General features: G+C 31.9%; 1 protein-coding gene across 1 annotated transcript in view; it reads right to left on the bottom strand.

Annotated features, from left to right (window-relative positions):
• dve (SATB1_N and homeodomain domain-containing protein dve) overlaps positions 1-14,617 on the bottom strand; it is a 189,949-nt gene extending 175,332 nt beyond the window's left edge. Inside the window, exon 1 of the mRNA XM_072545959.1 lies at positions 14,363-14,617. Within this exon, the coding sequence (XP_072402060.1) occupies positions 14,363-14,452 (90 nt within the window). The 5' untranslated portion in view covers positions 14,453-14,617. The remainder of the gene's footprint in view (positions 1-14,362) is intronic.
• Between the last annotated feature and the right edge of the window lie 292 nt (positions 14,618-14,909).

Below are 14,909 nucleotides of genomic sequence, written 5' to 3'. Positions count from 1 at the left end.
CTCTGTACATTTCCTGCGGATGTCTCAACTAACATATTCATTGTGTTTTATGATATTGGAAATATTTGGATCATCATACAACAGTTTCAGTACTTTATCTGTTCTTATTATCTCTCTCGCGAGAACCTGTAACTCCTAGAGAGCGCGTCCCCAGGTGGCGGATAGGGGAATGCCCGACCCGGTTTACCGGTGGGTAGGAGGGAAATAAAATACCTTTACACAGGTCGTGAAACTGAATATGTAAAAGGAACTCTTGGGGAACGTGTAGTGAACAAACTTATTTCCACAGCAAAACAAAGAGATATAACCTTTTGCTTTGATCGCTTTTTTACTTCGGTTTCTCTGTTGGAAAATCTACAGTACGCAGCAATAGGTACCTGTAACCAGAATAGAAAAAACTTACCAAAAATAAAAGATAAATTGCGAAGAGGTGAATGCTTATTTCAGTGCAATGAAAATGGACTAATGTTTATGAAATGGCAGGACACCGAAGAAGTCTTGATGCTGAGTAATTGCCATAAGGACAATGTTTCATTTATCAATAAAACCATGAGAGATGGCTCGAAAGTAAATGAGCTTTGCCCAGAAATGATAGCGTGCTACAGGGAAATTAAGGGTGGGGTTGATCTAGCGGACCAAATGGTAGGATTGTACTATTTAGATCTTAAATCAAACAAATGGTGGAAAAAAGTATTCCATCGTTTACCTATGATGTCAGTTGTAAACTCATGGATTATTTGTAATGAAAAAAAAAATAAGAAAAAAATTCCTCTGATACAATTTCTGGTACCTCTGGCAGAAGAAATGATGTCTGAAGGACAAAAAATTTCTGCTATACGACGTTTATCTAAGAATGGAAGAATATCTATAAAAAGAAAACGTTTCGAGAGTGTGTCATTACATCTTCCAATTGAAGGAAACACAAGAAGGTGCACTTATAATAAAACACAAACACTTACAAAAACCATTTGCGAAGAATATGACATTTCTTTATGTAAAAAGTGTTTCGCAGTAATATTTTGTATTTTTGAGTAATTGTTTTATATTTTTGAGTAATAAAGTAATAAAAATATATTAATAATATTTTTATGTAGGACTGTTGGTACACACACGTACCATTACACAAGACTAATGGTACGTATATGTACCACCACCCTTACCAACACCATAATGTTTTTATTACCATTTTTTGTCAAAAAAGGGTATATTTGTGTATATAAAAATAAAAAACCACAAAAATATGTTTTTAAAACCCGTTAAAAAAACCGTCTCGAAAGAGTGATACGAAAAATTTTTCAAACTGGCTGACTCAAATTTCCTTTTCCCGATGTAGTTTTTTTTCTGTGATTTTTTTTTAATACATAGAAGAATTCTTTTTTGAGAATCCTTAACGTATTCTCAAATTGTACTCTTGGTTTATAGTTTACATATAACTCAGTTGTTGAACGATGAAAAGAACTATAAATCGAATCGATTCGCTAGAATTTGCACTCATATCCGGTAACAGTAATCTCAGATTAGTAAAATCCAGGATTAAGCAGGATTTCCAGCGGACGGATTGAGCCCTGGTTTATAGGGACTGGAATTTATCAGTACTCCAAAAATGAAAACTCTACTATTGCATTATTAAAGTAAAAAAATTATTGTCTGGATATTGGGAAGACTGGAATTGACCGTCGAAAGCTGGAATTATTTTTATCTAATGGAAATACCAGACTTTGGTAACTATGGGATTGAGTATCAACAGTTATTTTTATGGTAGATGACCTATTGGTGAATATACGTTTTAGTTTAATATAAAGTGTGTACCTGTATTGTAAAAGTATCACAATTTAGATTTTTGATTTTAGCATTTGCAGAGGGTTTCGTAATATGCCTTTTTAAAGAAGTTTCAGATCGGTTTTTGTGTCTAAATGTGAATTAAATTTGGATTAAACTTAATTTCTGCACTATATATGACATAGCTTATGACTAACGCGTGATTCACGAACTCAATTTAAGAATTCTCGTTCGTAATCGGGCGTGAGTGAAATTAAGTAACCGTGAGCGGGCGTGAATGAAAAATAATAATCACTTACGCATCCTTTCCTAGAGAGCATATCTTTAAAAAACTTTTAAAAGCGAAATAACTACACACCTATAACCTACAACTATATGATCATTTTCTTCTCATCTCACTCTAGATTCTCCTACAGATTCTTTAAGATGCTATAAAAATTGGCATATGGTAAAATTAGATTAAAAAATACATGACAGAAAATCAGAAATGATCGGTCCCAAAGCTTTTTCCGATCATTGTCTAACAACATTTCTACACTTCGTGCAATTTAATAAAGTTAAATATTAAAAATAAAAATGTTCAAATGTAAAAATTCATTTTTTGTACTTTTTTCTATTAATATCTATTCAAAGGTTAATCCGTTAAGTATTGGAGGATTCAAGCAAAAAAGATATAAATATAGGTATGTACTGTTTTTTTGTGACCAAAGTTCTATTTTTAATATCTTTAGATCTGAAAGATCAACCATAGACCAGATTTTTATTCTACATCAGATTTTGGAAAAGAAATTGGAATACAACCGCGACGTACATCAAATCTTTGTAGATTTAAAACAAGTGTACGATTCCGTAAGCAGAAATCTATTGTGGAAGACTATGTTTCCTACGAGGTCCTATAAAACTGGTACGATTACCGCAGGTGTACTTGAAGAATTCATCTGCATGGATCAGAATTGGCAGCACCACATCAAGGGAATTTCTTATTGACACTGGTGTTAGATAAGTAGATCCTCATCCCTTTTTTATACGGCTTGACTTTGGAGTATGTAGTAATAAAGCCACAGCCAGTTCTGACAAATAGCTTTGCTGTCCAGGGACTGACTTTGATGGCGATATGGATACAATTGCTTTGCACAATCCAGAGCTGTAAAGGTAGTGTTTACCCTATTTGAAACACGTGCCAAGGCAGTTGGTCGTAAGGAAAACGAGGGTAAGACCAAGTGCAATGTGGTTACGAAAACCCCAACACTTAACTGAAAGAATACAATATCTGCAAAGGCATCTTTCCAAAAATTCCAAAACTAATTCACTAAATTTAATTCTAGATATCTTTCTTAAAACATATGTAAACTACAAACATCTTCAAGTATGTCATGCAAATATATTATTACATAGTGATACGAAGAAAAACATGACCAAAGAGGAAAATCTCTACTAGACAGAGTAAGCAAGAAAATATATAGAGAAAATAAATGATTACATTAGGATATCATAATTTCACGATAAAACAGAACAGCAATATGCATTTCAGATAAATTTTTAAGTGGTACATGATAAGTTTTCGATTTTACACAAGAAAATATTTTAGATTTAAATTGAAGCATATTACAGACTATACAGACTTTTATATATGACAAGAAGTATAGTTTTACAAAGAATTAGTTCAACCTAGGTATATATGTATATATTAGTATAGATATACTACCTTCTTGTGATTTTCATAATTTTAATATATAAATTAAAGATAAATTTAGTTTTTTAATGTTAATGTTAATTATTAAATTACTAAATAATTGGTGGAAATTCTAATCGACAAGGAAATGAGTACAAAATACAGTATGGTACTTTATAATGCTAGTAAAATCTTATAGAGTTGTTAGAAGAAATTATTTGTTTTGTAATAGGGCGGTCAAAATGAAACGGGCGGCAAAAGTAACAACTCAAATATCTGAAACGACGAAAACAATAACAGCGCTTGCGCTAGTTTTGTAAACTGATAAAACTACCGACTACCATATTTTCTTTGAGCATGATACAATGAAGCCTTTTCATTATATCATGGTACATGAGCGATATCGGCACTAGTCTCGATTGTATACAAGACCGCAATAAATTGTTTTTAGTGTTCCTTAGTAATCATTTTCGAGTGATATCTAAGTGAAACATAAGCTTTCTTATTTCAGGTATGTATTTTATCTATATAATTAGTTTAGATATTTGAAAATAATATAAACACCAGTAACGGTCTAGATTTACCATTGTTCATTGTCAAAAATTTAAAAGTTTTTATATAATATACCTATTATTTTTTTTATTTCCAGAATGCCTCGTACAAAAATTAGAAGAAGTAATAGAGGTTCCAAAGATAATGCAACTTATGAAGCTGCATACGCAGAAATAAAAAATGGTATATCCAATCGTGCAGCGGCAAAGAAGTACGATTTGTGTCATGTTTCTTTAAGACAATTTAAAATTAAAAAGGAAGCACCAGGTGAGGGTTTAAATAATTCTGTTTCCATGGGTTATAGAGCTTGGAACAAAGTTTTAACCGAAGACCAAGAAAAAATTATGGCAAATTATATTGTAAGAGCGGCAAACATATATTATGGTTTTTGTTCGAAAGAAATCAGAAAGTTTGCATATGAATTAGCCAATAAATATAACTTAACAATGCCACGACAGTGAGAGCAAAACCAGATGGCTACAGAAGATTGGTTCAGCAGATTTATGAAGCGACAACCCCAACTCTCGTTAAGATGTGCACAACCAACAAGTTTAGTCCGTGCCACTAGTTTTAACGAGAATAATGTTTCCTGTTTTTTTATAATTTGCAAAAAGTTATGGACAAATATAAATTAGAACCTAAAGACATATACAATGTCGATGAGACTGGGATCACAACAGTCCAAAAGCCCAATAGAATTGTCACTAAAAAGGGAACAAGGCAAGTTGGAGCATTGAAGTCTTTTAAACGTGGAAACTTAGTCACATTCACCTGAGCGGTAAATGCTGTTGGAAATTTTGTTCCTCCGATGTTTATATTTCCGAGGATTCGGTACCAGGAACATTTTATTCGAGATGGTCCAACTGAAAGGACAGGCGCGGGAAACGCAAGCGGGTGGATGCAAGAAAGTGAAATTCTTACAACACTTTCGGAAACATACCTTAGCAAATACCGATCATAAAATGCTGTTGTTACTAGATAATCACGCATCTCATATTTCTATTCAGGCACTAGACTATTGCTCTGAGAACGGCATTGTTGTGTTATCCTTCCCATCTCACTGCTCTCATAAGTTACAACCGTTGGATCGCTCTGTATATGGGCTATTAAAAAAAGCAATTAATTTGTTTGACTATTTTTAATATTTCATCCATAGTAGCTACAGCACTTCCGATGGCACTGACATCCAATAACATCCAAGCAGGCTTTATATGCACGGGAATACTTCCTTTTAATAGGAATATATTTACACCCTTAGACTATGCACCGTCTTATGTCACAGATCGGCCTCCACTAGCAAATAAAGTGACCAACGATATTGAAATTAACACGACAGAATCAGGAAAAAGAGACGATGAACCTACACCAGATAACCAGAGATATCAACAAAATAAAGAACCCGCACCAGCGACAATGAACTAAATAATATTCTCACAGCGACAACTTCACGTGTTTCTTCAGCTGAGGAGTTTACACCGGAAGCAGTCAGACCTTCCCCCAAAGCCCCGCCTAGAAAAGAAGGAAATAAAGAAAAAAAGAAAAGAAAATCGGCCATATACACAGATACCCCTGAAAAGGGAGAAATTAGGGCAGAATATGAAGAGAAGAAAAAAAGCGTTAAGAATAATTTTTCTGACCCTAAACTAAAACCAAAAAATCTTAAAAAAAAGAAACCATTTAAAAAATGACAACAAGAAAGTGATGAAGAAGATGAAGAGTGGTATGCTGTGAAGCATATGCTTCAAGTAAGCCAGGGGAAGGTTGGATTCAATGCATTGAATGTAAACGTTGGTCACATGAACAATGCACAAGCCAAGAAGGTTTATACGTTTGCCATAATTGCGAATCAGATTGATCCATAATTTGTTAAGTTAAGTTCACTGTTCCTTCTGGTATAGCATAAGATTTTGTTTTTATTTTACGTAAGAATATAACTTCTGTTGTACTTTTGTATAACTTTTGTACTTACATTGCATAAACATCATTTGTTTAAGCTTTTGATCACTGTTACAACCGCCCCGGGGTTGGGGGCAGTTGTAACATTTGCCGCTACGACAATTTTTCACAAATAATTAAAAACTATAATTATTTAAAACTCTTAATAACCTATTTTAATATTGCTTAAAAATGCAATTAAGGCCTGAACGAGAAAATTTGTTTATATCTGTTATAGGTTTCCCGAAATTGGTGTTTGAATTAAAAATGTTACTTTCGACCACGGTCTACCTTATCTAACTCCGTTTCGATAGAAGCTTGTACGAAGATTACAAGAGAACAAGAAATTAAACACATACTTTAATGCTGGAGTTCCTTTCTAAAATACATAATCAATAGTCCATAGAGCAAGATCTCCATGGTCAGATTAAATAAGAATCTGCCTGATTCTCGAAAGCAGAACAACCTACACGTGGATGAGATAAATGAACAAGTAGTTAATTGAACAGCAAAATTTCACTACACCCTTATGAAGGATAAAGAGGTACACAGAATGAACTATGGTCGGTTATAGTTATACGCCAACATTTAAAATCTTGAATAGATGAATTTTTACACAATTTGGCCATGCAATTTTGTAATTACCTCCTTACAATCCAGACTTACATGCAATTGAGTTAGAATGGGATCTCTCAAATTATATATAGCACAAAAAATATATCTTTTAATATTGAAAATGTTCAACAGTTATAAGATTTTTTTATGACCTTTTTTGAATATTTTGATACTGATGAATTTGAAAAAACTTTAATCCCACAATAAAACGACCAAATACGTTTTTGTCATAAATAACAAAATAAGTGCTTTCATAGACACAGTAACAGATATTTTTACAATTAATTTAGGTGCTAATTTTGAATCAGAAAGCGAAGAGGAAGAAGACAACCGCAAAATGTTATTCAATAATTTGATTAGTGATGTATTTAGAAAGATATAAATATAATTGAAACTTTCAGAACAATTAGTTGTTTTTAAAAGAAAATTCATAATTCGACCTATACAAACAAAAACCGTAATTCAAAAAAAAATAGTTTTTAACAAAATTATAAATACATTTTCTAAAAGAGATTATCCTATTGTGGTACTTTGATCTAATGAATGTTACCTACTTAATAATAGTGCTATTTGATTTCCCCAAAAGATAATAGTTAAAATGTATTTAGACATTAACAGATAAATTTGGCCCAAATTTTTGTAATAAAATAGCCAAATATTCATATTTTAAGATAAATAATAATTGAAAATTTTTAAATTTATTTTATGCTATGCCATAAAAAGTTTACATTTATATTTTCCGAATACTTTCTCTTGCTATCACAGACCGTTCATTTGGGCAGATAGGTGATCTATCATTGTGTGTGTTATATATACAATTTTTTAATAATAAAATTATTAATTTAAAATTGAAGTTAATTTTGGACTCTATTTTAATTAGTCATTAAAATAAATAATCAAAAAATTGCAAAAGTGACATTGCATTAAATTTTTGTTAATTGTTAATTTCTTTATGTATTTACTTTAAAGTTTCCTGTTGATGTTCTTGTTTTATAAATTGTTGATTATCATATACAAAGTAATCAACTGTATTAGAAACTTGGAAGTTTTGGCGTGGTACACAAAAAATCCTCTATTTGGATAGAGATGGATATAGTGGCAATAGAAAATGCTGACTATACAGATTTATTTGAAGTTTTTTAAGCTTTTTCTTTCCTTAATTATCAAACAGATGTCTGAATTGCAATAACTCATATTTACAAAACAATGACCAGATATATTATTGATAATAAGATTAGAAATAAAATTCGACTAACAAAACATAATGGAATCTATTCAAACAGATATATCGTTTATTGGACAAAACACGATAAAAGGTATAAATGTAGTTAAGTAATATTAATTATTCTGAAACTATTTTCTTGTGTGATTTTACAATTAATATTTACCTGTTATACATGTATCCGTATATGCACTTTTTATAAGTATAGAATCTATCGAAGAAGTATTTAAAAAACATCAGAAATTTTAAGAACCTTTAAGATATTCTTTGGAATGTACTGACTTAAACTTTATTTAGAATTGAGGGAGAGATATATTCACTGTCAAGTGATTATTTTGCTACCCTGTCAAGATAAATAACAAACTGACTAAATGAGGATAAAAGTTAAAAAAATACTGTTTGAAACTTATGATACTAAATAATATGTAGTTGCTCATTGCTGACAATTATTTGTTCTAAAATTGTGAAAAGTGATGGAGATTTAAACAGAAGAATGAAGAATTAAAATAACACAGTTAGTCTGGTTTGGTCATTATAGAGAAGGAACGACTACAGAGACAAACTGTAAAAACTCAAAAGAAAATTCATTAAAAATTTATAATAGAATATAGTTGTTATAATGAAAAACGTAAAAGTTTGAGTAAGGTTGTCAAAAAAATAGAATACCACTGGATAAAAAAAGAACAGAAAACTGATCATTGAACAAAAAATAATTTTTTGCGAAGTATAAAATGTTATCGAGCAGAAAAGCACCTGTGATTTATATGAATGAAACAAATATGTACGCTCTTCTCATAGGGTGTATACTGGTTTTTTTTTCTTTTTATTAACGCATCAACCACGCAGGGTCATTAGCGTATTTAGATTAATACAATATAGATACAATAAGTAAAATATACATTAGTTTACAGTAATAATAATAATAATAATTTGGACCCTCAGGTCCAAAATGACAAATGCCGATATGGATGTCAAGCTCAAGAAACCATCCAACACATTACCGGGGGTTGCCAGGCATTTGCTGCAACTGAATATAAGGAACGGCACGACTCAGTAGGAAAGATCCTTCATCGAAAGATAGCCATCAAACTGGGACTTCTCCAAACAAACCATCTCCCATATTATCAATACGTTCCTGAAAGTATACTTGAGAATGATAACTACAAGCTATACTGGGACCGCACTGTGCTCACAGACCAAACAGTGGCACATAATAGACCAGATCTCATACTAGTTAATAAACTAAAGAGACAAACAACACTAATTGATGTGGCGATACCCAACAACAATAATCTTCGTATTAAACAAAACGAAAAGATCGCCAAATACAGGGATCTGGAAATTCAAATACGAAGACAGTGGAGAATGGAAAGTACCCAGACAATACCTATTATTCTCTCTACTACTGGAGTTATTCCGAAGAACCTCCTAGAAAACATAAGAAAGCTAGGTCTGAATGAACATCTCTACAAGACCATGCAGAAAGCTGTACTTCTCTCAACATCCAGATGTGTACGAAAATTTTTGGGAGATACTCCAGCATACCAAGTCACCTAGGGCTCGATAACACGGAAAGAGTCCCACCAGAGCTCAACCCTTTTGATACCGTAGGTATCTGGGATAAGTGAATTTTCCCCTTAGAGGGAGTGAGAGCCGTATGGCTAAATCTGGGATATTAATAATATCTTTGTGTGTTACAATGTACATTTTAGATCTTTTGAAGAATTTGGCAGTCTTTGAGATAGGAAAATATTTTTCGGGTGTCTGTATTTTCTTCTAGGGTATCTCTTAGGGAGTTGGGTATGTTATATTTGAGTCATTCACTATTATATTTGGGACACTGTATTAAAAAATGTTTTACCGTTAGAACACTGTTGCACACTTCACACACTGGTTTATTTTTGCGCTTTAATAAATAGTCATGAGTAAGTCGTGTATGGCCGATACGGAGACGGGTAAGTATCACTTGCTCTCTCCTGTCTTTTATTTTTGGTTACCAAAGATGTGAATGTTTGTTGACTTCGTATAGCCTTGATGGAGTGTTGTTCCAAGTTTGTTGCCATTTTTGAATTATTTTTTGTTTTAAGTATGGTTTTAAATCGTTTTGTACCAATATATTACTTTCTTCGGACATCGGGTTAGTTGGTGCGTTTTTAGCCAGTTTATCTACAACTTCGTTACCTTCAATTCCTATATAAGAATGCACCCATAAAAAGTGAACTTGGATGTTCTTATTTGCAATGTTTTTAAGTTCTTTTTTAATAAGAAGTAGAAGGGGATTGTCACAGTACAATTGAGTCAGTGAGGATAATGAACTTAAAGAATCTGTGATTATTATACATCTTTCTTTGTTTTTGTTTTCTATTAACAATAGTGCTTTTAGAATTGCAAATAATTCAGCCGAAAAGATGGTTGTAATTGATGGCAATTTGAAACTAACTGAGGAGTCTTCCGAATAAATTGCTGCTCCAACTCTGTCTTCATTTTTTGACGCATCGGTGTATACGTTGTAGGTATTGCCATATCTGTTTAATAGTGTATAAAACTTTTGTTTAATGACGGTTGATGATATCTCTGATTTTCTTAGGTTTGTTAGACTGATGTCGATATCAGGAATAGATATTGTCCATGGTGTATGTTAGTTTTTACACTTGTATTGCTTTCTTATTATACCTATATTTTAGAATAGGCACAAAAATTATTTCAGTAATTTTTAAAAACAATTCAAAATTTCTAATATAATTTCTAAATCAATCACTAACATTTTTCAAAATGCATAACAGTAATGGCGCTAATAACCGGCAAAATAACGTAAAAGATGGAAACATATTAAGTTGTGAGATAAATAGAAATGAAACTAGTGGAGATGGGAAATTTAGCGATAGAACCTATAAATTTACATTTCATTTATTGTTTCCCACCATTAGACGTAAGAGTTTGGAAACTACCGCTGTGACAGTGACAGTTTTAGTTGGTATCCTCCTCTGATACGTAATAGAAAGTAAATTTATAGGTTTCTATCGCTAAATTTCTCATCTCTACTAGTTTCATCTCTTTTATCTTACAACTTCATATGTTTTCCATCGTTTGCGTTATTTTGCCGGTTATTAGCGCGCTTATCACTGTATTTATATAAATATGTAACTACCAATATTTGATACAATTTCTACTATAAAATACAAAACCCACAGGACCTATTTTCCTGGTGTTAATTTTCCTAGAACTTAATAGATAAATACTTAATCCGCTTGACCACGGGAGCGAACTAGGTTATGGTTTTCGGAGCGAACTAGGATATAATTAAGAGGGTTTTTTTACCTTGGGAGCAAACTAGTGTGCTCCGTTCTCATACTCTGTTAAAATTTTGGAGTGATCATTCCAATCAAGGACTTTTCCTACCTATTTCCAAATGACAATGGCAATAAAAATGACTGAATATTTATTTAATCACAACATCTAATGAAGTTGGAATAAACGTATAAATTAATAAATGACCCAACATGAGCTCACGAAAGAATGGCTGTCTAAAATTAATATGTGCTCCTCTATCGTCCGGATTTGAACCCTATCGAATCTGTTTGGTGTGCAGTAAAACATTATGTAGCTTACAGAAATGTTGACCTTACGTTTAAAACAGTAGAAAAATGGTGCGATGAGTTTTTTTAAATATTTATTCATCGCGAATGAATGGAAATCACAATGTCACTAATTGATAGATGCAGATGATTCCTTTGTAGAATAGGAAACTGAAGTGCATAAATTCATCATAATTTTTCAAGAAGATAGTGATGACAGTAAGCGGTCTAAAAATTTCTGCATTTTTACTTTCTTTCTATTTTTATAAATACAATTAATCCCCAAAATAACGTATATTTTTTTAAATCTATCGTTATAAATATTAATTAGTTGAATTATTATTTAAAAATATACCATTAACGTAATCATTTCGGAGAACTGTTTATCTACGGCTAATCCTTTTTTAATAGGTTTATTGCATTACCGACATCCAGGTATTTGTGTATTGTATTATTTATTATGTATACATAATCACTTTTCCAATTTTCATCTGAGGGAACTTTAAATGCAGGTCATTGTGTCTTCAATATAGGTTCTAATTCAAAATTTAAAAAAAATATTTATTATTTAACTTCCAGGAATTCTCTTAAGTTTAAGAAATCAGCCAACCCTGTATTTGATGTAATACGGAACTGTGTTTGTCTTATTTTATACGAATATTTTCTCTCTCCCGGTGAAGAGTACCTGGCTAAAATTTGACCCGTATACAATATAATAGTCAACCTGTGCATCTTTGCATAAAGATTTTTGTAATTATTATAGGTGAAGATTATGCACCTGGTATATTACATGAATCCATATCGTGACAAAATTATGCATTTTTAAAGTGTATTTTTTTCTAACGGGCAGTTTTGATCGCGCAAAATTTTGAAGTGTACAAAACCCCTCTATTCAGAATAAAATTATCATTATAATGCACTAAAGTTATAAAAATAGTAGAACCACCAAGGAATTTAGTAGTTCATGCATGAAACTGGCAAGTTTCAGATACACTTAATACTACACTAATATACGAGGTTCTTCTTCATCTTCTTTTGACATAACTGTGGATGGGTCTTTGACTGTCTGGATATGTCGTTCCATTCAGACCTCTTTTGAGTAGTTCTTCTCCATTATCCTACCCCCTTTCCCCTTATACTTGAGCCCATATTAACTGTATTGGATTTAGTTGATCGTGATAAGGTGGCAATCGTAATACTGTTATTTCGACAATGGCATCATATTTTCTAAAAATATGATTTTTTCCATGAAACCGTCGGTAACTTTTCACTAATTTTGAATGATATCTGTAGTTATCGAAAACAACGACGCATACTTTAGTAGAAAATTCAATACCTAAGAAAAATAATCCTCAACAACATAGTTCATTTTTTTGTGGTAATCTTTAGTGGATTTTGAAACAAACTCCAGTAAACCATTCCGCAATTATTAATCTTTGAACCTTTCTTGAGGGAGCATTTAAACCACATGAATATCCTTCTAGAAAGACTTGTTGAGAACTTGTAATATTTTTATCTACCCACAGTAGAAACAGTATATGTTTAACCAGTTTTCATCTCCCGTGTGTTTTAAATCTTTTAATAGTTTTCAAATATTGCCTTCGCCAGCAAATAATTCGGCCAAAGTGAGAAAATTATCATTTTAAATTACGTTTAGTATTTTGTCAAATGTTGGAATCCCTTTTTTTTAATATAACGAATGGTATTATCTTCGAAGGATATTTCTGTGACAGTCATCAATTTCCATTGTTTGTTTTTCTTCATTACATACCCTTATCAAAAATTTAGTATAAAATCCATTTTAATTTAAAAATAAGCTACCCTAATGACTATTTTAATGGTTTTTCTTTAAATACTTGGTAATTATCTTTAAAGAGACATGAACAGATGGACGTGAGATGGATTATCCATTTGAATTTAAAAATAAGTTATTTTTTTATTGTTTATTTAATTAAACAAATTAATAGATAACTCGGAATTTTTACAAAACAACTTTACTGGTTTCTACTACATCTGTAGGGCAGTAATTTATGACCTATCTGCTTTTGCATTTTTAATGAACTGCCAATTGCAACTATCCAGACTCAGACTAGAAGAAAAGTAGTGTCGGGCTTATCGAAATTTGTAGAAAAGCATCGGTATTGCTTGTCAAAGTTTTTAATGTCAGAAATATACATCATTAAGGAAGACGGTTAATAAAAGTTAAGAAGGATAAAATAATATATAGAAATATACGACAATGTCAAAATCAGATGTTTGTAGCTAAAAACAGCAATCGAAAGAATGTTGGAACAAGTGAAGTTGTTCGATATATTATTGATAATTTGAAATATACTGTCATTATATAATCACTAACACATATTAACTTTGAGATATTAATATTAATAAAACCGCTTAAACTTTGTCTTTTGATCACCAAAGTAGTTTTAGGAACCAATTGTTTATTTTTTGAAGATACAGATCGTAAACAAACTATTTGGTTTGCACACATTATTCCAACAGTTTGATTTAACATTTTCTGCATATAATGGACCATGTATATGACCTATTAAAGGGAATGATTTTAATATTATTAGTATTTTTGGAGTGTTTTTCGGGATAAACTTTATTTAAGGACTTTTCTTTTGATTATATATTGGAATGCCATAAATGAAGAAATTTAGGACAATATTTACTAGAAAGATACGTCATTTACTATTACAGTATTTTTTGGATAAAAAATGTTAAACAGAACTTTAAAAATGAAGCAATCTGGACATATTTCCAAAAAAAGCTGGTACCTGGAAGTGAAATATGAACAACCTGTTTTATTTTATACCAACTTTACCTACTATGAATTTCCACCAAGTACTTGTCAAATAATTTTCAAAAACATTGCAAATAAAGTCATTTATAAGGAAATTGTCATCTATTTTGTAAATAAAACAGAAATATTTAAATATTTGGCACTGAATTGAATGTAATCACACTAGTGTGTTGCTTTGGAGTGTGTAGAAAATGTTGTTTATGTACCTGTGTAGCAATATCAGATAGGGGTGCCCCCTTGGTGTTAGCAGCAACCCAAGCCTCAGCAAATGTTTCCATAGCACTTTGAAAGTCCATTGTCTTAAACGTAAAAACTGAATAGAAAACAACACGAGTGTTTTTAGTTCATGTCTGATTTAAAAAACTAAAATTCATTAACAGTTCAAAGAAATCGTAAACAACGTGACCGGCCTGTCGAGCAGTAGTTCGACACGATGTTTCACCGCGAGAGTTTGAGCGCGACTAGTCTAACATGCATGAATGGAATACGTAGCACTTCCACTCGCTAGCGCTGGCTACTTTCGCACCACCCCTAACATGCGCTTAACTATCAAGACGTTTCGGGTTTTTAAAAAACGATCAAACTCAAGGCTTTTTCTTAATGAACACGGCCAGCCCACTAACCAACCAGATTTGCTTGGCTCAATCTTCATCGGTGATATTTTTCGATCAACAAAATCTTAAATTTTTGGGGAGGGGTGGCGCCGCGGGTGTCGCAGGGTAATTAGTTCTTCGATGGTTTATCTGCACAGAA

The sequence above is a fragment of the Diabrotica undecimpunctata genome, chromosome 10, assembly GCF_040954645.1.
Source record: "Diabrotica undecimpunctata isolate CICGRU chromosome 10, icDiaUnde3, whole genome shotgun sequence".
NCBI classification, from domain to species: domain Eukaryota; kingdom Metazoa; phylum Arthropoda; class Insecta; order Coleoptera; family Chrysomelidae; genus Diabrotica; species Diabrotica undecimpunctata.
The sequence above is the reverse complement of the archived record's forward strand: the minus strand, read 5'-3'. Positions and strand labels throughout refer to the sequence as shown.